At 47.3% G+C, this 22,809-nt stretch overlaps 1 protein-coding gene across 4 annotated transcripts in view; it reads right to left on the bottom strand.

Moving 5' to 3' along the window:
- The window catches only part of unc93a (unc-93 homolog A), a 220,418-nt gene that overhangs the window by 2,491 nt on the left and 195,118 nt on the right, over nucleotides 1-22,809 (bottom strand). For 3 of the 4 annotated variants that reach the window (XM_068044637.1, XM_068044638.1, XM_068044640.1), the window contains one exon: nucleotides 13,736-13,867. The exons of the other annotated variant lie outside the window; for it this stretch is intronic. In XM_068044637.1, the coding sequence (XP_067900738.1) occupies nucleotides 13,736-13,867 (132 nt within the window). The remainder of the gene's footprint in view (nucleotides 1-13,735; nucleotides 13,868-22,809) is intronic. 4 annotated transcript variants of the gene reach the window in all.

Below are 22,809 nucleotides of genomic sequence, written 5' to 3'. Positions count from 1 at the left end.
GCTGGATTTTGTTGAGCTCCTGACGTTGTGCTCCATGGCGGGGGACGCCGGAAGATCGCAGTGGTAGTGGCCCGCCACATAGCCTGCACCAGGATTGCCAGGCCCAATCTTCCTGGCGGGGGCGAGGCTCTGTGGCGCCCCCCCCTGCTTGGCAACTGGATTCAACTTTAAATATTGAAATTAACTTGATGCATACATTTAAATCCAGTTCTCCGTGATCTTGCCATCGGATCCAGATGGTCAGTACGACGGGCGACACTCAAGAGCCTTAACTTTCTCGTCCAGGGAAAGCTGGCACCACCGTGGTGGGAAAGGGGGCTCAAAGCATTTTTAGTGCAGTGGGGGGTGGGAGGAGACAGCGTCAACTCAGCATTTTTAGTGAGGGGGGCAAGGGGTGACCTCTGCACTTTGTGCAGTTGGTGGGGGAGGGGTCAACTCTGCACTGGGCTGGATTTTAAGAGCCTGTCGCCAATGTCGGCGGCGAACTCAAAACATGGTGGCCCAAAGAGCTGCCGCAATCTCCCGTGCGGCGGCTCATTTAAATAGCTGCGGCAGCCCACCCTCTTAATCACTTGGAAGGGGTGGGCTGTCCATCGCCGGCAATGGTGTCAGCTACCTGTGCACCTTTCCCACCCCCCCCAATAACAATTATATTAATTATTTGCCCTTCCCCTCCTCCCCCCCCGAAAACACCTTTTCAATCTGACCTTCGCCCCCTCCTAGACTGCACAAAGTTTAAAGTTCACCCCTTCCCACTGTCCACTACAGCCATTATGTTGATTTGACCCCGTTCGCCACCCCCACCCCCGCACTGAAAATCGTAACTCCTCCCACCTCTCCACCAGTGTCACTTAGGCTTTTCCTGGACGGGGAATTGAAGGCACGCGAGTGACAACTGCCACACCAAAGATCGCGGCGGGCCCAGAAGATTTCAGGTAAGTTTATTTAAATTTATTGAAGTCATTCATTTAAATATTTAGATTCAGTTCTCATTGCCCAATGGCGGTGGGGGGTGGGGGCGGGGAGTGGCGCCACAGAGCTTTGCCGCCGCCGGGAGGATCGGGCCGGGCCCTCCCTGGGTTGACCTCCATGGACCCATATCCCAGCCCCCCCACCTCGGAACCCGACGTCGTGGGCTAGGTAAAATAGCTCACTTTGTGCAGTTGGTGGGGGGAGAGGGGTCAACTGCAATTTCAGTGTATTGGGAGGGGGGCAGGGAGGGAATGAGCCAAAAATTTATTTTTAGTGTAATGTGGGGGGTGATGGGAGCAACTGTGCATTTTCTGAACAGGGCTGGTAGCCCTTTAAAAACAGTGCCAGTGCCTGCGCAGAGACAGCTGATGCCATTCACAGCATCGCCGAGGCCGCCCCCGCCATGTGATTGGGGGTGCAGTCGCCCTACATATTATAATGAGATATTATAATGAGCCACCGCGTGGCCCTCAGATGCAGGCCACAATTTTTTCGCCCGTTGCCACTCCCAGTGGCAGGAAAATAAAATCCAGCCCAATATATCTGCCTGTGTGAATTATTTGCAACAAATAAGATAAATTTATAGCACAGACAGAAATTAAAAGGTTTGATCTAATAGCCATTATGGAGACATAGTTGCAAAGTGACCAAGGTTGGGAACTAAATGTTCCAGGATACTTAACTTTCAGAAGAGAAATGCAAAATGAAAAAGGAGGAGGGATATCCTTGTTAAAAGATGCAATAAAAGCAGTAGATAGAAAGGATCGTAGCTCAGAATATCAAGATGTGGAATCAGTTTGGGTGGAGCTAGGAAACACCAAGGGGCAGAAAACATTATTGAAAATTGTTTATAGGCCTCCCAACAACAATTGTAGTGTAGAATCAGGAAATTAGAGGCGCATGTAATAAGGATAATTCATTAATCATGGGGGAATTTAATCTTCACTTAGACCTGTGCTGTACTGTTCTTTGTTTTTTTGTTGTAGACTGGGCAAACCAAATTTGCAGTAATAGTGTGGAGGGCAAGCCCATGAAATGTATACATGATAGTTTTCTAGATCACTATGTCAAGGAATCAGCTAGGGAACAGGCTATTTTGGATCTAGTATTGTGCAATGAAAAAGTTTTAATTAATAACCTTGTAATAAAGTGGCCTGTAGGGAAGAGTGACCATAACATGATTTCATTTGAAAGTGATTTAGTTAAGTCTGAAACAAGGGTCTTAGATCTTAACAAAGCAAACTGCATATGTTTGAGAGGCGAGTTGGCTAAGTTGGGAAACTACATTAAAAGATATGATGATAGACAAGCAATGGCTAGCATTTGAAGGATTAGTACATAATTTGCAAGAAATATACATTCCTTCAAGGCACAGAAATCCCAAAGAAAAAGTGCTCCAACTATGGCTAACAAGAGGAGTTATAGATAATATTGGATCAAAGGAAGAGGCTTATAATGTTACCAAAAAAGTAGTAAGCCTGAGGATTGAGAGGATTTTAGAATTCAGCAAAGAAGTATCAAAAAATTGATAAGGAAAGAGAAAAGAGAATATGAGAGTAGATAAGTACAAGACACAAAAACAGATTGTAAGCATTTCCATAGGTATGTAAATAGGAAAAGATTAGTGAAAGTAACTGTGGCCCCATTAGAGACAGAAACAAGTGAAATTATAATGGTGAATAAGGAAATGGCAGAGACATTTAACAAATACTTTGTATCTATCTTCATGGTAGAAGACATATAAAACATTCCTGAAATAATGGAGAACCAAGGGTCTAGCAAGGATGAGGAACTTAAAGAAATCAGAAAAAGTAAAGAAATTAATTGGACTAAGTGACAACAAATCCTATGGACCTGACAACCTATAGCCATCAATTTCATCTTTTGGAGGAAGAGATTTGAGTTGACCATTCAGCCAAGTGAAAAATGCTGGAAGAAAAGCCAGGTGAACTTGCTAAGTTCTCAAACTTTGGGTCTGCGATGGAAATTCTCTCGCATTCAATCGCACCCCTGTCTTTCCCGAAAACTGATGCTGTGTTCTGATCAGAAGTTTACCTTTACTACCCAATATCTAGTCACACGACAGCATCAATCAGTGGTTACAACAATAAAAACTCCTCTCCATGTGAACTGGATACTGCGATCTCACATAGAGTCATATGCAGCACATAAGGAGGTCATTTGGTCCATCGAGTCCATGCCAGCTCACCACAGAGCTATTCAGTCAGTCCCAATCCCCTGCTCAATCCCCATAGCCCTGCAAGTTTATTTCCTTCAAGTGACCAGCCAGTTTCCTTTTGAAGTCATTGATTGTCTCTGCTTTCACCACCCTCGTGGGCAACAGGTTCCAGGTCATTAACACCGTTACGTAAAAAAGTTCTTTCTCATATTTCCCCTTCATCTCTTGCCCAAAACCTTCAATCTGTGTCCCCTAGTCCTTGTACCATTAGTTAATGGGACCAGTTTTTCCTTGTCCAACTTATCTAAGCCTGTCATATTCTTGTACACCTCTATTAATCACCCCTCAATTTCCTTTTCTCTAAGAACAACTTTTTCAACCTAACCTTGTAACTAAAATCCCCCATGTGTCAGCATTTGCACTTCTATCTTTCAAAAGGTGAACTTATGAACACTAGTGAGACCAGGCCCCTTATAAATTCACAGGTTTGTTTACTGCACGTATATTTTTATAAATGGTAACGTTCACAGTGAATCTTAACCTATTTCAAAGCACATCACACTATTGTGATGAGTAATGTTTCTGAATCTAGTTGGCACTCAACTTAAGAAAGGAACCTTCCGTACCAGAGATCTCTTCAAACTCTCTGGGTGTCCTTTCATCAATGGGCAGAAAGCCAAAGGCTTGATGATTTATCCTCTCCTTATGATGTAGTGGCAATAAAAATGGTAAGGACTGGGCGCTTAATACTCACAGATACAAAGTATTGAGAAAAGGTAGGGCAGGAAAAAGGGAGGTGAAGTGGCAGTACTGATCAGGTAAGACATCGTAGTTGGAAAGAGAGGATGTCCTTGAGGAGGTAAAGATAGAATCCATTTGATTAGAATTGAAAAGCAGAAAGGATATGATCACACTACCGGTGTTATTCTATAGGCCTCCAAATAGTGAGAGAGATAGAAGAGCAAATCTGCAGGGAAATCACAGAGATGTGGCGCAGTGGTTAGCACCGCAGCCTCACAGCTCCAGCTACCCAGATTTGCTTCTCGGTACTGCCTGTGCAGAGTTTGCAAGTTCTCCCTGTGACTGCGTGGGTTTCCTCCGGGTGCTCCAGTTTCCTTCCACATGCCAAAGACTTGCAAGTTGATAGGTAAATTGGCCATTGTAAAAATTTCCCCTAGTGTAGGTAGGTGGTAGGACAATTGAGGGAAAAGTGGGGATGTGAGAGGGAAAACGGGATTAATGTAGGATTAGTATAAATGGGTGGTTGATGGTCAGTGTGGACTCGGTGGGCTGAAGGGCCTGTTTTGGTGCTGTATCTCTCGATGACTCTATAACTACAGAGTGGTAATATTGGGGGGCTTTAATTACCCAAATATCAATTGGGATAATGTTAGAATAAAGGGAAAGGAGGTGGTGGAATTTCTGAAAAGTCTTCAGAACCTCCATGACCACTATGTTCAGGGTCCAATTAGAAAGGAGGCATTGCTGGATCTGGTGCTGGGAAATGAAGTGGACCAAGTGTCTGTGGGAGAACACTTGGGTAACAGTGATCATTGTATCATAGGGTTTAGATTAGGAATGGAGAAGAGCAAGGAACAATCTTAAGTAGAACTTCTATATTGGAAGGGGGATAACCTCAAGGGGATGAGATGGATCGGCCAGGGTAAAATGGAATCAAAGTATGAGGAAAATTGTAACGGAACAATGAATTATCTGTAAGGAAGAGATGTTTCAGGTACAGACTAGATACATTCCAACAAGGGCGAAAGGTAAGGGAACCAAAAATGGGGCTCCTTGGATGATGCGGGGAAGAGATAGAAAATATGATGAAACAAAAAAAAAGGTGTATGATGCATGTCAAGTGAATTCTTCAAGTGAGAACCAGGCCAAATACATTGGGCTGGATTTTACACAGGGTGGACGGAAGCTGGCCACTCACGTAAAAGTCGGTGGCGAGCACGCTTCCGCCCAGCCTGGGATCCGACCCGCATTTTACGGGTCCCTGGGCTTTAATTGGTCCGAGGCAGGATTTCCACCTGCTTGAGGGAGGAAGTCCCACCTCATTGAGCTGCCAGCCAATCATCGGGCCGGCAGCTCTTAGTCCCAGCTGTGCCACTGCAAGTGGTGGCCACTGCTGGGACTCTAGCCCAGTCGAGGACATGGAGCCAGGAGTGCAGGTAAGTTTGGTTTGCCTCGCTGGGGAAATCAGTCGCGCCCTGGCAGGGCAAGGGTGGTCGTTTGGGGGAAAGGGGGGCGTCTGGATCCTGGAGGTGGTTGGGGAAGTGGGTCAGCCCTCAATCGGGCACCCTGTGCCCGTTTGTCAGGGCCCACCCCCAGAGCGCTGAGAGGCCACCAGCTTTCACTGGGCAGCTTTTCACGTCTCCCAGACGCCCGCTTGTTACAGGTAAAATCCCCGTGGAGGCGGGAGAAGGCCGTTAAGTGCCCACTTAAGGGCCTTGATTGGCCTGGGGCGGGTGGCCCATATCCAGCACCCCATCCCCACCCTCCAGCCCAGGTAAAGTGGGGCGGAGGCAGGAGCGGGTCGGGATGGCGCCCCTGAGCCTCCCGCTCAAATTTACGTCACCTGACCCACCAGCATCCGGCTCACTGGGATGGCATAAAATTCCAGCCAATAAGTTTAGAGGGGAAGTGAAGAGGAAACTAAAACTGGCAAAGAGAGAATATGAGACTAGAATGGCAGTTAACATAAAAGGGAACCCAAAAATCTTGTACTGCTATGTAAGTAGTAAGGGGGTAGTAAGAGTGAGGTGGAGCCTATTAGGGACAAGGAAGGTGATATATGCTTAGAAGTGCAAGGCAAGGCTAGAATACTTAATAAGTATCTTGTATCGGTGTTTACTAAGAAAGAGGATGCTGACAAAATATTGGTAGAAGTGGAGATGGTAGAGATATGAGGTGAAAATTGATAGGCAGGATGTACTGGAAAGGCTGGCTATGCTTAGAGTGGATATGTCGTCTGGTCCGGATGGCTTACATCCCAGGTTGCTAAAGGAAGTGGAGGTGGAGATAGCAGAAAGGCTTGCCATAATCTTCCAATTTTCCCTAGAAATGAGGGAGATGCCAGAGGATTGGAGAGTGGCAACTGTGACACCCTTATTCAAGAAACGGTGTGAAGATGTTCCTAGTTACTACAGACCAGTTAGTTTAACATCAGTGGTGGGTAAGATTTTAGAAGAAATAACCAGAGAAAAAAATCAACAGGCACTTGGAGAGGTTTGAGTTCATTAAAAAGAGCCAGCACAGATTTGTAAAAGGCAGATCATGCTTGACTAATCTAATTGAATTTTTTGATGAAATTAACAGAGAAAGTTGATGAAGGGAATGCTATGGATGTTTTCTATATAGATTTTAAGAAAGCATTTGGCAAAGTTCCACATAAAAGGCTGGTTAACAAAATTGAGGGTCATGGAATGGGAGGGTCAGTGTCAGCTTGGATAAATAATTGGCTTAAGGACAGAAAACAGTGAGGCATGGTAAATGGTTGTTTTTCAGACTGGAGGATGGTAAGACAGCAGTGTTACCCAAGGGTCAGTGCTAGGACCACTGTTTTTTTGATATATATACAAATGACTTGGATGTTGGAATACAGAGTAAAATTTCAAAATTTTCAGATGATACCACTCTTGGAGGTGTGGCAAACAGTGAGGATGATACCAATCAACAACACCAAGACATAGAAGGCTAGCAGACCAGGCAGACAAGTGGCAGATGGAATTTAATACAGAGAAGTGTGAAGTGATACATTTTGGCAGAAGGGATAGGGAGAGGCAATATATACTTAATGGCACAGTTCTAATGGTTGGGACAGAGGGATCTGGGAGTTCATGTGCATTGATCTTCGAAGGTGGCAGGACATATTGAGAGAATAATTCGCAAAGCATATGGGATCTTGGACTTCATGAATTGAGGTATTGAGTACAAAAGCAGGCAAGTTATGTTGAATCTTTATCAAGCCCTGGTTAGGCCACAACTAGAGTATTGTGTCCAGTTCTGGTCACCGCACTTTAGGAAGGATGTAACAGTCCTTGAGATGGTGTAAAGGAGATTTACCAGAATGGTTCCAGGGATGAGGGAATTTAACTACAAGGTTGGGAAGCTGTTGACATTCACTTGGAGCAAAGGGGATTTAGGGGAGATTTGATAGAGGTGTACAAGATTATGACATAAGGTAGACAAAGAAAAACGGTGCCCATTAGCTGATGGTACAAGGACTAGAGACACAGATTTAAGGTTTTGGGCAAGAGATAAAGGGGGGATGTGAGGAACAACTTTTCTCCCAGCGACTGGTAATGACCTGAAACCATGAGGTTTTCGAAGTGGAGACAATCAATGATTCATAAAGAAATTGAATAGGCGCTTAAGGGAAATAAACTTGCACAGCCACAGAGATAGAGTGGGAATGGGACGGACTGGATTGCTCTAAAGTGAGCCGGCATGGACTCGATGGGACCTGATGAAAGTCCTGATGAAAGGTCACTGACCTGAAACATCAACCTTGCTTCTCTCTCCACAGATGCTGCCTGATCTGCTGAGTATTTCCAGCACTATTTTGGTTTTATTTCAGATTTCCAGCATCTGCAGTATTTTGCTTTCATTATATTATATTAAAAAAACCAAACCAACAATTAAGGAACACTTCAGCAGGCCAAGGAGAGAAAGGTAAGAGTCAGAGAAAGGCAGAGAATTAAAATGTCAGGTGACTGGAAGCTCAGAGTCACACGTGAACTGAACAGAGTTTTTGTACAAAGCGGTCACCTAGTCTGCGTTTGGTCTCCCCAATATAGAGGAAACCACATCATGAGCAGTAAATACAGCATACTAAATTGAAACAAGTACATGTAAATCGCAGTTTCCTGGACCTAACCATCTCCTTTTCACCATGTACTTCCAACTTCTCTACACCTCCATCCCCCACTAGGATGGTCTGAGAGCTCTCTGCTTCTTCCTTGACTGGAGGCCCAACCTCTCCTCCACCTGACTGAACTTGTTCTCACACTGAACAACTTCTCCTTCAACTCTACTCATTTCCTTCAAATAAAAGGTATTGCTATAGCTACCCACATGGATGCTATAGCTTTGCCTGCCTTTTTGTGCCGTTCTTTGTTCCAGTCCTACACAGGCCCCCTTCCTCTTTTTCTAGTACATTGACAATTGTGTCGGTACCATTTCCTGCTGCCACCCTGAATTTGAACATTTCATCGACTTTGCTTCCAGTTTCCACCCTTCACTTGCCTTCACATGGTCTATCTCTGACTCTTCCCTTCCATTCCTTGACTTCTCTGCCTCCATTTCTGTGGATAAGCTATCAACCAATATTCACTATAAGCCCACTTATTCCCATAGCTACCTTAACTACACTTCCTCACATTCTGCTTCCTGTAAGAACTCCATCCTGTTCTCCCAATTTCTCAGTCTCCGTCACATCTGTTCAGATGATGCAATCTTCCCTATTAGCGCATCTGATATGACTTCCTTTTTCCTCACCAAAGAGCTCCCCCACACTGTGATTGACAGGGCCCTCAACCATGTCTGTTTTATTTCACGAACTTCTGCTCTCACCCTTTCTCCTCCCTCCCAGAACCACGATAGTGTTCCCCTTGTCCTCACCTTCCGCCCCCACCAGTCTCTGTGTTGAATGGACCATCCACTACCATTTCTGGCACCTACAGCATGATGCCACCACTAAACACATCATCCCTTCTTCTCCCCTTTCAGCATTCTGAAGGGACCGTTCCTTCTGTGATACCCTGGTCCACTCCTCAATCAGCACCAACAACCCCTTCCCTTCCCATGGCAGCTTCCCATGCCAGCGCAAAAGATGCAACACCTGCCCTTTTACCTCCTCCATTCTCAGTTTCCAAGGCCCCAAATACTCCTTCCAGGTGAAACAGTGATTTTTGTGTAATTCTTTCTATTTAAGATACTGTATTTGCTTCTCACGATATGGTTTCTTCTACACTGGGGAAACTAAACATTGACTGGGTGACCGCATTCCGGAACACCTCCGTTCAGTCCACAAGTAAGAGCTTTCTTTCTTATTTCCTTTACTTTGCACTTGGACGGCAGCTATTCAGGATCCTGCCATTCACAGATCCTTTGAACACATCTTTTGTTTCTTTACTTGTCTCATTACCACTCCCTTTGGTCTTGTACCATGAAACCTTTTGTCATTTAATTTCTCCTGCCCTCCACCCTATCACAGACCTTCCCTTTTGTTGTTCTTCCCATCCTCCCCCTTTCACTTGCTCAAAACCTATTACATTTCTAACTTTACCCAATTCTGATGAAAAGTCACAGATTTGAAACGTTAACTCTGTTTTTCTCTCTACAGATGCTTCCAGACCTATTGAATATTTCCAGTATTTTCTGTTTTTATTATAAGTATAGAGGCATTGGTGAGGCTACACCTGGAGCTCTGGGCGGAATTTATTGGGCCCCCCGGAGAACGGCTAAGAAGTGGGGAACCCATGGAATTACGATGGGAGGTGGAGCCAGAGGGCCCGTCACCCTGTTGCCCCTCAATAATGTCAATGGCAGGAAAGGCTGAAGACGGCTTTCCCCCCAGAGGCCAACTGAGGCCTTGAATAAAACCAGCAGCGTGGGGGCGCCCACCACGTGGCAAGGTCACCCAGTGAAACGAGGCAGCCTCCCTATGGGCTTGGAGGGGCCTCCTCTGTGGGCAATCCATGGCCCACAGAGGTCCCCCTACGGTTAAGGCAACCCCTGCAGTAACACCCCACCCTCAACGCCCATCCAGCACCCCACACTCCAGACTGGCCCCGGCAACCCCCGCCTCACTTACCTCCTCTCCAGTACTGGGCCTGCTGATAAGCCTTTGTAGTACCGGCAGTGGCCATGGCTCACAGTGGTGCTGACGATACTACTGAGCTGCCAGCCCTCTGATTGGACAGCAGCCCTTGGAGGCGGGAATCCCTGTCCTTAAAGGGACAGGAATCCCAGTGCCGGGCACTTAATCATGCCGGGGGGCTCCGAAAGCCTGAGGCAGGGTTCCCAATGCCTTTTCAGCTGGCACCGGGAGCACATCACCACAACTAAATCCAGCCCACTGTGTGCAGATTTGGTTTCCTTCCCTAAGGAAATTAGGCCGATATTCCCTGGAGTTCAGAAAAATGAGAGGTGATCTAGTTGAAATATATAAAATTCTTAAGGGGCTTGGCAGGGTAGATGCTAAGAAAATGTTTCTCCTGGCTGGGAGTCTAGAACACTGGGTCAATGGGCAGTATTTTGCCACCAGTGAGGAAGTCTCAATGTTGGGATGCAAAGTAGGCGGTATGGCCATGCAGGCGGGCAGCAGAAGAGGGAATGCAAATTTGATGGGGCTGTCCAACTAGTGGCCAGTAGACATGGGAGCCAGCCAATAACACAGAATGGGGTGGGAGGGCAAGTATCGTCACCTAACAAGCAGGTGCCATATTTACAGGAGAGGCTGCACTTTGTGGTAAGGCAGCATAAGCAGAGGAGAGTGAATTGGAGGCCTGATAAGTGTGGCGGCAGTGAAATAGCAGCAGCATGTAGAGCACGGGTGGCGCTCAGGTTCAGTGATGCCTGCCTCGAGGTTCTTCTCCAGGCGGCAAAGGCATGGTGGAAGTCCTCTTCCCTCATCAACTCTGGAGGAGGCCAGCAAGGCAGACCAAGAGAGCATGACTGGAGATCGCCGAGAAGGTTAGCAGCTATAGGGTGGTTCTGCAGACGTGGTTGCAGTGCCAGAGAAAATAAATGATCTGATGCAGTCAGGAAAGGTGAGTGAATAGCATTAACCTCCCAACCTTGAATGTCACAAAAGGTGCACATGAAATGTGAGAAGATGGTGCCCACCCAGTCATCGGTCATATCCAGGCACCAGCATTCGCTCTCAGATGCACAGTGGCCTCTCAGTGGAGGACCCTGGTCAGAGTTGACCGCTGCACTGCCAATACTGAATACTCAAATGCAGCAGATGTCCCTGTGGCACAATGATGGACATTGAGGCTGTCACCAACATAGGCGTGCAGTGTGGCTATGATGGGCAAGTTACAATGCATATTTCTGTATTGCAGAAGAGAGCTCACAACAGCAGTGAAAGGTGAAGGACTGGAGAAGGCGTACCATTTCTCACAGTGCTGACTCCAATGGAAGAGGAGACGATCGAGCTTGGCAGCCTGAAAGCAGGAGAGCCTGTTACTGATAGTGAGGCAGGTGTGGAGCCATGAGACAGCGAGTAAACAAATGTAAAAGACCATGAAACCATCTGGTGAGCAACAACTGTAGCACTCCTGTCCCCATCACTGAACACAGGGAGCTCCAGTTGAAGGGTTGTCAGAAGGAGGTGATGGAACACGCAGTGTCCTCACTTCACTCTTCTCTCTCTCTTGTAGGTCAAGTGGAAGACAAAGCAGCAGCTGCACCTGCAGGAGAGCTTGGCACCTCAGAGGAGAAAGAGGCATCTGAGGAGGCAGCATCACAGTGCTCCACTGCACCCTCCACCAGTGCAGATACTCTCATATCGATGGCCATTCAATCGTGCGTAGGAACAGTGACACCATCTGGTGAGCACGGTACGGATGCACCTGAACTGCTGACGGAGGTAGTGACAGCTGTGGCCACTCCCAGTTGGAGGACTGTGGAAGGGCACGGTGATTCTCAGCTTCAGGCTAATGACACGCCTCAGGAGACATCAACAAGGCGGCAGATGCTGCAGCATTAGGTGCATGAGCATCTGTTGGAGGTTCCAGAGGCTTTGCCCACCCAGGCGTGGATGATGGAGGAGTCCATCCAGGCCATGAGCGCAGCCATGTCTCTGGCGTATGCGTGCATGGCCTCTTCCATTGAGAGTGGTGACCCTCATGGACAGCCACATCCAGCATACTGTCCAGTGGATGAAGGAAAGCACGCTGACCAGCATGCCATCACCTCATCCATGAGCTCTGTGCAGCAATAGTTGGATGGGGCACAAGATGCTGGAGTCCTTGCCAGATGCTCATGCTCTTCAGGTGAGCAAGGAGGGATAAGTGTGCCCTGAAAGGGTAGAGGAGCAGCTGCCTGAAGTCCCTAGGGACTCCTTTCAAGGCACTCCTGGTGTGGACGGCGGGTCATCAGCCCTTCTGACAGTGACACTCGCATCTCATGAGGCCGTGAAAACAGGGGCAGGAAGCCCTTCCACATGCTGAGGCCCTCCAGGCTTCAAGCAACCAGAGGATGCCACCATCATCGAAAGCAATGGAGCAGAAAGGTAAGCAGCCTGCCTCCACATCAGCTGCTTGCGCAGGGTGAGCACAACACAGGAGCGTAAATCCACCGAACTGCACTTTGATATCACTGGGTGATAGTTTATTGTCTTATGTCACATCCTTGCCTAAATGTAGTCTGTTGCATCACAAAATTACTCCTGTTCTGATTTCTGTGCTATTGAGCCTTTAACAGCTGGAGTGCTCTTGAGAAGAATGTGATGCAAAAATACAGATCGTGTGAGGTCATTGAGGTCAATCTATGCCTTGGACTGATGCTGTAATGGGCCCAATGAGATCTTAAGGGCATTCAAGGAATGGCCAAAAGGGCTATAGGAGGGAAAAGATTTAACTTTTCACATGGGCATCTAAGGAAGGCTCACGAGAAATGTGTCTGTACTTGAGACTCATGAGCCTCCATGGCGCATATGTTATTGCGCCTTGCCTGCAGTTCCTCAGTTATTTTGCTATTGTCCATCTCGTCTGCAGTTTCCTCCAAGTCTTCCTTGGAGGAGGAGGCATCACGCTGTAGGACGGCCTCACTTTCCACAGATTCTCCCTTCTGTTGCACCAGCTTGTGCAGAGCACAGCATAACACAACAATACATCAAACCAGGGTTTCCCAACATACAGCCTGCAGGCCAGGATCCGGACCACCAAAGGCTTCCATCTGGCCCGCGGATATAAACTGTACCCAGGGCTCCGTAACGGGAGATGAGCAATTCCGCATTGTCAGACCGGCTTTTAAAAAAGATCGCAAGTTAGTTTCACAGCTGAGAGATCCTGACATTGGGAACAGCAATTACTGAACTTCGAACAAATTCAGGGTTTTCCGGCGCCCTTTTAAAATTCCGAATCTGTCTGAAGTTCAGAAACTGCTGTTCCCAATGTCAGGATCTGTCAGACTTTAAATTCCTCCCCCCTCGTTTCCCCGAACAGGGATTTGAAGGCACGGCATTGCCGGCCGCCCGAATGAAGATTGGTGCGGTAAATAAGGAGGCGACGGGACCTTCATTAATTCAGGTAGATAAATTAATTTAAATATGGAAATTATGGTCCTATCGCCAAGCGGCGGGGCGTCCGCCACGAGGCCTCACTGCCGCCGCCGAGATCGGTACGGGGCCTGCCTTGCATCGGGGTTGGGGGTGGGCCTCCTCCGTTGCTATCTTCATTGCCCCCCCCGCCACCGTTCCCAGCATCGGAGAGCCTTTAAAATCAAGCCCATTGGATCTCTACTTTTTGTAGTGTTGCTACAGTCCTTCTGATGCAATATTAAAATGGAAATGTAAAAGCAAAATTAATAATTACAGTATCTTGTCACTTATAACTGTCAACGTACCATTGGTCTGTGTCTGCCATACAGCATCAGCCATTCCCCAAAGAAAAGGAAACACAAAAAACACTGGCAGATTATCCGGTCGTGGTTTCCAAAAAAATAATGCAATTATTGATGCCAGATTCGTAATGGTTGCTGCGATATGAAACAAATAAAAAATAGCTTCAGATAGGTGTACAGTGACATGCAGTAGATCTTTTCAGCATATCATAACAGGCCTGAACTTGCTGAAAATTTGCACCATGATATCTCACATCGTTGATGCAGAAATTATATTGAGTGACATATGCCATTATGTACACCACACCACAACTTGCTGAGACTTTTAAGCTGCTCCACAGAGACCCTTGGCAAAAGGGTTGAACAACTAATAATCATAGCTGAGCTTCCCCATTAAAATCAATGGTGAGATTGAATTTGCTGAATTAACGGCATAGTCACTTAAACGATGAAACAATGGTGTGGTGTTTTAAAATTCTTATCTTTGTTTTTAAATCCCTCCATGTACTTGCCAATCCCTGGCTCTGTAACCTCCTCCAGCCCTGGGGCCCTCCGACATCTCTGTGCTCCTCCATTCTGGCCTCTTATGCATTCCCAATGTTCATTGCTCCATTACTGATGGTGTGCCTGCAGCTGCCTCGGGCCTAAGTTCTGCAATTCCCTCCTTAAACCTCTGCCACTGTCCCTTTAATCCCACAGGTTTTAATTTGTAAACAAGTTTATTATGTGGTACTTTACCAAATATCTTTTGAAAGTCCTTATACATATCAACTGTGCTACCCTCATCAATCCTCTCTGTTACTTCAGCAAATAACTCAATCAATTTAGCACACTTTGCCTCAAACAAATCTGTGCTGATTTTCATTTATTAGCCTATACTTTTCTAAATACCAACAGCACTGGATGAGGGTGGCGTTGCTGCACATCATGGCAGGCCGGCCTATTTGAATGCAGGAGGCGCGGGGCCTGACCCATTGGTGGAAGGAGCGGGCGACGAGACGCCGATGGTGTCGTCAGCTGAGAAAAACCCAGGTGCTAGTGCCATATTTAAAGCACTGCCAGTCCTGCTTGAACTGCTGTTTCACTTGTTGAGCTGGATCCTGGTTTGCCTTTGTGCTGCTGACTGTAGACCCTGTGCTGCTGTGATGCTGAACCCCACTGGCTGGAGACTCTATGCTTTTGTGCTGCTGAACCCCCTGGCTGGAGACCCTGTGCTGCTGACGCCCCTGACTGGGGTCCCTGTGCTGCTGTGCTGTTGACCTGCCCCCACTGGTTGGAGATCTTGTGCTGCTGACCCTCCTCCCTCCCAGCTGGAGACTCTGCTGCTATGCTGCTGACCAAGGCCTCATAAAGCCAGGAGCTGACTGGGAGCCAAGAGGGACTATGTCAGGTGGAAGAAACTGAGTGGCCCACAGTCTAGTGATGCCTCCCTGCGGATTCTACTCCAGGCTGTAAGGGAATGATTGGAGGTCCTCTTTCCAAGGGACGGCAGGAAAGTGACCCTACCGCCTGTCCAAGCAAGCCTGTATGGAAATCACAGAGGAGGCCAGCAGCTCTGGGGTCAGCCTCCGAAACTGGGTCCAGTGCCACGAGGATCAATGACCTCCTTCGGTCCATACCCAACACATCATTGGGGTTTGCATGTTGCCACCTAGGAGGGAGTGTGACATGGTCAGGGAATGGCTGCAAAGTGGGTGGCAAGAGGCTGAGGCAACAGCAGATCAGGTCAGATGCATAGTTGCACCACCAAGACAGCCAGCCTTCTGTCCTGGCTTGCCCCCGTATATCCCTTGAGAGCAGACGTAAGGAGGAGCAATTCAGGAGCCCCCATCAAGGGCCAAAGGGCTGCCACTAAAACACATGCTGGTCTCCATGGAAAGACTAACAGTGTCCTCTTTCTGCTTGCAGGAGAAAATGGCCCACAACACTAGGGAAAGGGTGAAGACTGGAATTGGGATCCCGACATCCAAGAACTGACTCTGGCAGAGGAGGAGGCCCTGGAACTAGCGGGCTCCCAAGGCAGCCATTCCATAGCAGAATGCAGAGACTGGAATATCCACCCAGGAGCGTGAGGAGGCATTGTGTCCATGTGCCCACCACTGCCCTTCTAGAGAATCACATCACGCATGGTTGTCATGGGCAGATCCATGCAGCAGAACCCCGAATTGTTGGTGTTTTCTAATGCAGATCGTTGCATCTTGGAGGGAAGATAGTCTACTGGTGCCGCTGCAATCCCACTGTCCTTCGAGGACAAGGAGGAAGAATCCTCAGAGAGTGCACCTTCACACCATTCCCCTGCACTCTCCACCAGCTCAGAGACTCTAATTTTTTTTTAGATTAGATTAGAGATACAGCACTGAAACAGGCCCTTCGGCCCACCGAGTCTGTGCCGAACATCAACCACCCATTTATACTAATCCTACACTAATCCCATATTCCTACCAAACATCCCCACCTGTCCCTATATTTCCCTACCACCTACCTATACTAGTGACAATTTATAATGGCCAATTTACCTATCAACCTGCAAGTCTTTTGGCTTGTGGGAGGAAACCGGAGCACCCGGAGAAAACCCACGCAGACACAGGGAGAACTTGCAAACTCCACACAGGCAGTACCCGGAATCGAACCCAGGTCCCTGGAGCTGTGAGGCTGCGGTGCTAACCACTGTGGGTACGCAGTCGGGCTTAGATTCAGGGTCGCAAGCGGGTGAAAGAACCACACGTGTGTCCGAGCAGCTGACAGAGGCCACTGACAGTCGGAGGACTGTGGGAGGCTTGGTCCATGCTGAACTCCTGCTGATGACAAGCCTTTGGTGTCTGCAGCACAGAACATGCTGTAGTTGCAGAGAGAGGTAAGGGAACATTTGATGGAGGTGCCAGAGGCAAATAAGATGGAAGAGTCCATCCATGACATGGGTGCTGCCATATCTCAGGCATGTGAACACAAGACTTCCTCCATCAAGAGGTTGGCAACCCTCCTGGAGAGCCAGATCCAGGAGATGCATACGGACCTGCACACCCTCACCTTGGCCATGAGCTCAACGCAGCTGTGGCAAAGTGAGAGGGGGACGAGGTGCCTGGTCTTCTCCAGATCCTCGTCATTCCATAGTCAACAGGGAGGTTCAAGTGAGCCTTGAAAGGGAGGCGGAGAGGCTGACCTCCATACCTGGGGGCTGCCCTCACGATGCTCTGAGTATGGACGGTGGCTACTCAGCCCCTCCACCAGTAACTCCAACTCAAGTAGCTCTGCCAACTGAGGAGGCTCCTTCACTGTGTGGGAGCCCCTCAGCCAGCCAGGGCCCTCCAGGCCTCAGGCAGCCAAAGCACGCCCTCCAAAGTCATCCCAAGCCACGAGGCAGCACGTTCAGCAGCCTGCCTCCATCCCAGCTGCCAGCGCAGGGGGAGCACTTTGTAGAAGTTCAAGGAAGCACATAAACAAATACACCTAGACACACTTGGAGTTTCATGGTGTGTGCAACTTGGTTGTGGGAACAGATTAAAGAAAAGCTAATCGGCTGACTAATCAACTAACAGACACAGTCTAGAAAGAAAACTAACAGGCCGAAACTGACAGGACAGCTGCAGCTAACGGTTTCATGAAGGGGGGGGGAATGTGAAACTTGCTGGTACGAGCAGACCAATCAGGCTCTGACACCACAAAAATTGCAGAAGTCTGCAGACCAATTAGGAACAAGGGGGAGGCGGGGTTGGTGGTTGTTACCGGACAAGTATAAAGGAGGCTGGATTTGGCGTGCAAAGTTCAGTTCATTTTCGGCGCACAAAGTTCGGTCCGTTTTTTCCCCAAGCTGTAACGCAAAGTTCGGTTCGTTTAACATGGCTGAGTTGTTTGCTGTAGTGAAGACACTTCAGGCACTGGAGAAAACCTACATCAAGGAGAGGAAGTCAAGCTGTAACAATTACTTACCTCAATAAAGTTTTGAAAGTTACGATCGGACTTCGTCTTTCATTGTAATCGATGGGGTCCTCTTATTGGGTAGTGTGAACGTTTAAATAAATGGAGGTCACTTTCATTGGTGAGAATCTCTCATGCTTTCCCTGTTGCCCTGTCAGATGCCACCTTCATGCTTGCTCCCTCAATGGGCTGTGCGTGCAGGGGCAGGCCGTGTATGATCACCTTCTCAGGTCTGTGCGTGCGCCTAAGCGCAAGGCATGGGAGAGTGATAGGAAAGAGGCGACACATGTAATATAGTGAGGTATTTATTGAGTTCACTTGGTTTGGGCATCATGGTGGCAGGAACTGATTATGTATAAGATTGTCTGTGTCACCTCCAGTACAAGGGCTTCATCATTCTGCGCTGCCTGCTTAGCATCCTCCTCATCAGATGAGGACTGGCATTCAATCATGTCCTATTGGTGCAAGGCCTCCCCCCTCTGCTGCGCTAGATTGTGCAGAGCACAGCAGGCCACCATGATACTCAAGACACTTGCTGGGCTCCAGGCACCAGAACCTCATCGAGAGCAGCCCAACAGCCTGCTCAATGGTTGCTCGGGTGAACCTATGGCAGGTGTTGTAACTTTCCTCTGCTACAGTGTGAGGATTTCTCACATGCATCTGTAGCCATGTCCCCGAGAATCCATCCCTAAAAGCGAGTCAGGAGTGGGAAAAGCTGAAGCATGTGGGCTCTTGGTTGTCGCAGACCAGCTGAACATTGATTAAATGAAAGCCCTTCCTGTTGATGAAGCTGGCTGGCAGGGAACTTGCAGGTGGTGGTGTTCCCATGCATTTGCTGCCCTTGTCCTTCTGGTAGTAGAGGTTGTAGGGTTGGAAAGTGCAGTCAAAGGAGCCTTGGGGTGCTTTGCCGCAGTGCATCTTGTAGATGGTACACACTGCTGCCACTGTGCATCAGTGATGGAGGAAGTGAATGTTTGTAGTGCCTATCAAGCAGGCTGCTTTGTCCTGGATGGTGTCGAGCTTCTTGAGTGTTGTTGGAGCTGCACCCATCCAGACAAGTGGAGAGTATTCCATCACACTCCTGACTTGTGCCTTGTAGATGGTGGACAGGTTTTGGGGAGTCAGGAGGTGAGTTACTCACCGCTGGATTCATAGCCTCTGACCTGCTCTTGTAGCCACCATATTTATATGGCTACTCCAATTCAGTTTCTGGTCAATGGCAACCCCCAGGATGTTGATAGTGGGGGCTTCAGTGATCATAATGCCATTGAATATCAAGGGGAGATTGTTAGATTCTCTCTTGTTGGAGATGGTCATTGTCTGGCAATTGTGCGCCGCAAACGTTACTTGCCACTTATCAACCCAAGCCTGGATATTGCCCAGGTTTTGCTGCATTTCTACATAGACTGCTTCAGTATCTGAGGAGTCACAAATGGTGCTGAACATTGTGCAATCATCAGCAAACATCCCCACTTCTGACCTTAAGATTGAAGGAAGGTCATTGATGAAGCAGCTGAAGATGGTTGGGCCTAGCACACTACCCTGAGGAACTCCTGCAGTGACGTCCTGAAGTTGAGATGATTGACCTCCAACAACCACAATAATCTTCCTTTGTGCTAGGTATGGCTCCAACCAGCGGAGAGTTTTCCCCCGAATTCCCATTGACTTCAGCTTTGCTAGGGCTCCTTGATGCCATACTCAGTCAAATGCTGCCTTGATGTCAAGGGCAGTCACTCTCACCTCACCTCTTGAGTTCAGCTCTTTTGTCCATGTTTGAACCAAAGCTTTAATGAAGTCAGGAGCTGAGTGGCCCTGGCAGAACCCAAACTAAGCATCACTGAGCAGGTTATTGCTGTGCAAGTGCTGCTTGATCGCACTGTCGACGACACCTTCCATCACTTTATTGATGATTGAGAGTAGACTGATGGGGCAGTAATCGGCCGGGTTGGACCTGTCCTGCTTTTTGTGTACAGGACATACCTGGGCAATTTTCCACATTGCTGGGTAGATTCCAGTGTTGTAGCTGTACTGGAACAGCTTGGCTAGGGGCGCGGCAAGTTCTGGAGCACAGGTCTTTAGTATTATTGCCGGAATATTGTCAGGGCCCATACCCTTTGCAATATCCAGTGTCTTCAGTCATTTCTTGAGATCACACAGAGTGAATCGAATTGGCTGAAGTCTGGCATCTGTGATGCAGGGGACTTCAGGAGAAGGCCGAGATGGATCATCAACTCGGCACTTCTGGCTGAAAGTTGTTGCAAATGCTTCAGCCTTATCTTTTGCATTGATATGCTGGGCTCCTCCATCATTGAGGATGGGGATATTTGTGAAGCCACCTCCTCCAGTTAGTTGTTTAATTGTCCACCGCCATTCACAGCTGGATGTGGCAGGACTGCAGAGCTTAGAACTGATCATTGGTTATGGGATCGTTTAGCTCTGTCTATTGCATGCTGCTTACTCAGTTTGGCTCGCAAGTAGTCCTGGGTTGTAGCTTCACCAGGTTGACACCTCATTTTGAGGTACACCTGGTGCTGATCCTGGCATGCCCTCCTGCACTCTTCATTGAACCAGGATTGGTCTCCCAGCTTGATGGTAATGGTAGAGTGGGGGATATGCGGGTCATGAGGTTACAGATTGTGTTTGAATACAATTCTACTGCTGCTGATGGCCCACAGTGCCTCATGGATGCCCAGTTTTGCATTGCTAGATCTGTTCGAAATCTATCCCATTTAGCACAGTGGTAGTGCCACACAACATGATGGTGGGTATCCTCAATGTGAAGACGGGACTTTGACTGGGGTCCATGCAAATGCATATTAAGTACCTGCTCAGCAAATCAAATTGAAATCCTGCTGCGTCGTAGTGGCTATGCCGCCTTGGACCTTTCACATTGCTGACAAAATCTGGGACCGACGTCATGATGTTGGATTTCAGGATCAGCGAGCCCCCTCCCAATTTTATTGGCTCCTGTGCCTCCAATCCCACTCCTGCTGGTTGGATAAAATTCTGCCCATTGGCTCTAGCAGTTTCTCCACCACTGTCGTTAGGCTGACTGGTCTGTAAATGCCAGGTTTATCTTTCCCCCCTTTTATTGAACAGGGGTGTAACATTTTCAAACCTCCAGTCCTCTGGCACCACTCCCATAAATGAAGGAAGGTAAGAAGACTGTAGCCAGAGACTCCACAATTTCCACCCTTACTTCCCTCCGTAGACTAGGATATATCCCATCTGTATCTACTGTTATTATAGGCCCTTTTGTTCATAAGCTCTCTTTTTGTTTTGTTTGAATCTCGAAATCTTTAGTCATCCAGGTGGCTCTAGCTTTGGATGCCGTTCCTTTACCCTTTCTGAGAATGTGTCTACTCTATACCTGAATCAACTCCTCTTTGAAGGAATTGTTGTGCAATTACTGCTTTACCTACCAATTTTTGATTCCAGTCCATTTGGGCCAAATTCCTTTTCAATTTACTGAAAATAGCCCTCCTCCAATTAAGAATTTTGATGCTTGATTGTTCCTTGTCCTTTCCCAAACTATTCTAAAGCTGATGAGGTTATGATCAATGTTCCCCAAAAGCTCCCCCACTGAAACATGCTCCACTTGCCCCACTTCATTCCCCAGAACTAGATCCAGCATTGCTTCCTTACTCATTGGACTAGAAATGCACTGATCAAGAAAGTTTTCATACATTTCAGGAATTACTCCCCCTCTTTACGCCTTTGTTACTATCCTAGTTTATATCAGGGCAGTTGAATCCTCCATTATTACTACTGTATAGTTTCTGCATCTTTTTGTAATTTGCTTGCAAATTTGCTCTATCTCCTTTCCACTACTTGGTGGCCTACAGTATTCATCCAGTAGCATAAAAGCTCTTCTATTGTTCCATAATTCTAACCAAATAGATTCTGCCTTTGACTCCCTCAACTAGATCATCCCTTTCCAGTGCTATAATAGTTTATTTGATCAATACTGCCACTCCACTTCTTTTTGTCCTTCCATATCTTTCCTGAATACCTTGTAGCCAGGTCTCTATAATTACCATTATATTATAATCTCTGTGGCAACTTATGCCTGCAGCTCACCAACCTTATATATCATGCTACGTGCATTTATGCACATGCATCCAAATCCATCTTAGACTACCTCACATTTCTCCCCTGTTTAATTCCTATTTCTGAACTATTCCTTACTCAAGTGCTATTTGTCTCTCACAGTCCTGAGTGCACCTTGTTTCTCTTCTCTAATGTTTCATTCTGATGCCCAAGCCCCTACCAAATTAGTTTAAACCTTCCCTAACAGCACTCACTAACCTCTCCATGAGGACATTGGTCCCAGCTCTGTTGAGGTGCAACCCATCCATTTTGAACAGGTCCCTCATGTTCCAGTGTTCGAGGAACCTGAAGCATTGCCTCCTGCACCATTTCTCCAGCCACGTGTTAACCAGTTATCCTATTATTCCTATACTGTCTATAGAGTGGCACTGGGAGTTATCCCGAGATTATTATCTTTGAGATCCCGCTCTTTAATTTCAGCCCTAATTCTTAAAACTCTGACTGCAGGACCTCAATCCTTTTCCTTCCTATATCATTAGCTCTCACATGGACTATGGTTTTTTGCTGTTCCCTTACCCCCTCAAAATGTTCTGTACCAGGGATGCAACATACCATGCAGGATTCATGTCAGTGATTGCAGAAATGCTTGTCCATCCCCCTGAGTCTCCTACGACCACTGCAATTCTACACTTTGCTGTGTGCACACCACCAACCCCCACCCCTACTCCACCCCTACTCCATGCAGTCATTTGCCCCAAGGTGTCATGGATGTGCTCTCAACTGCTTCCCTAAGGTGTTATCATCCTCAGCACTGAAAATCATTTTACTTAAAAGTCTACCAACCTATGTTATATATATGTTTTCAGTTCAGTATTCCCTTACTCCTATTTATTATTTATGTGCAGCAGATTTTTTGTTTAATACAATTCGGATCCCTTTAATGCTGGTATTCTTTACATCATTAACTTTAATTACATGCCCTTAAATCTAATTAATTATTCATATATTTACTGTTGCCCCTTGCTTTAAATTACTTAATACCTTTCCCCTGTGTTCCAAATTCCCACTTGCACTAAATTTCTGTTATCACTCTATTTAGCAACCCACTATGT

Source organism: Heterodontus francisci, chromosome 13, assembly GCF_036365525.1.
Source record: "Heterodontus francisci isolate sHetFra1 chromosome 13, sHetFra1.hap1, whole genome shotgun sequence".
Lineage (NCBI taxonomy): Eukaryota > Metazoa > Chordata > Chondrichthyes > Heterodontiformes > Heterodontidae > Heterodontus > Heterodontus francisci.
This window is presented reverse-complemented; position numbering and strand designations above follow the sequence as displayed.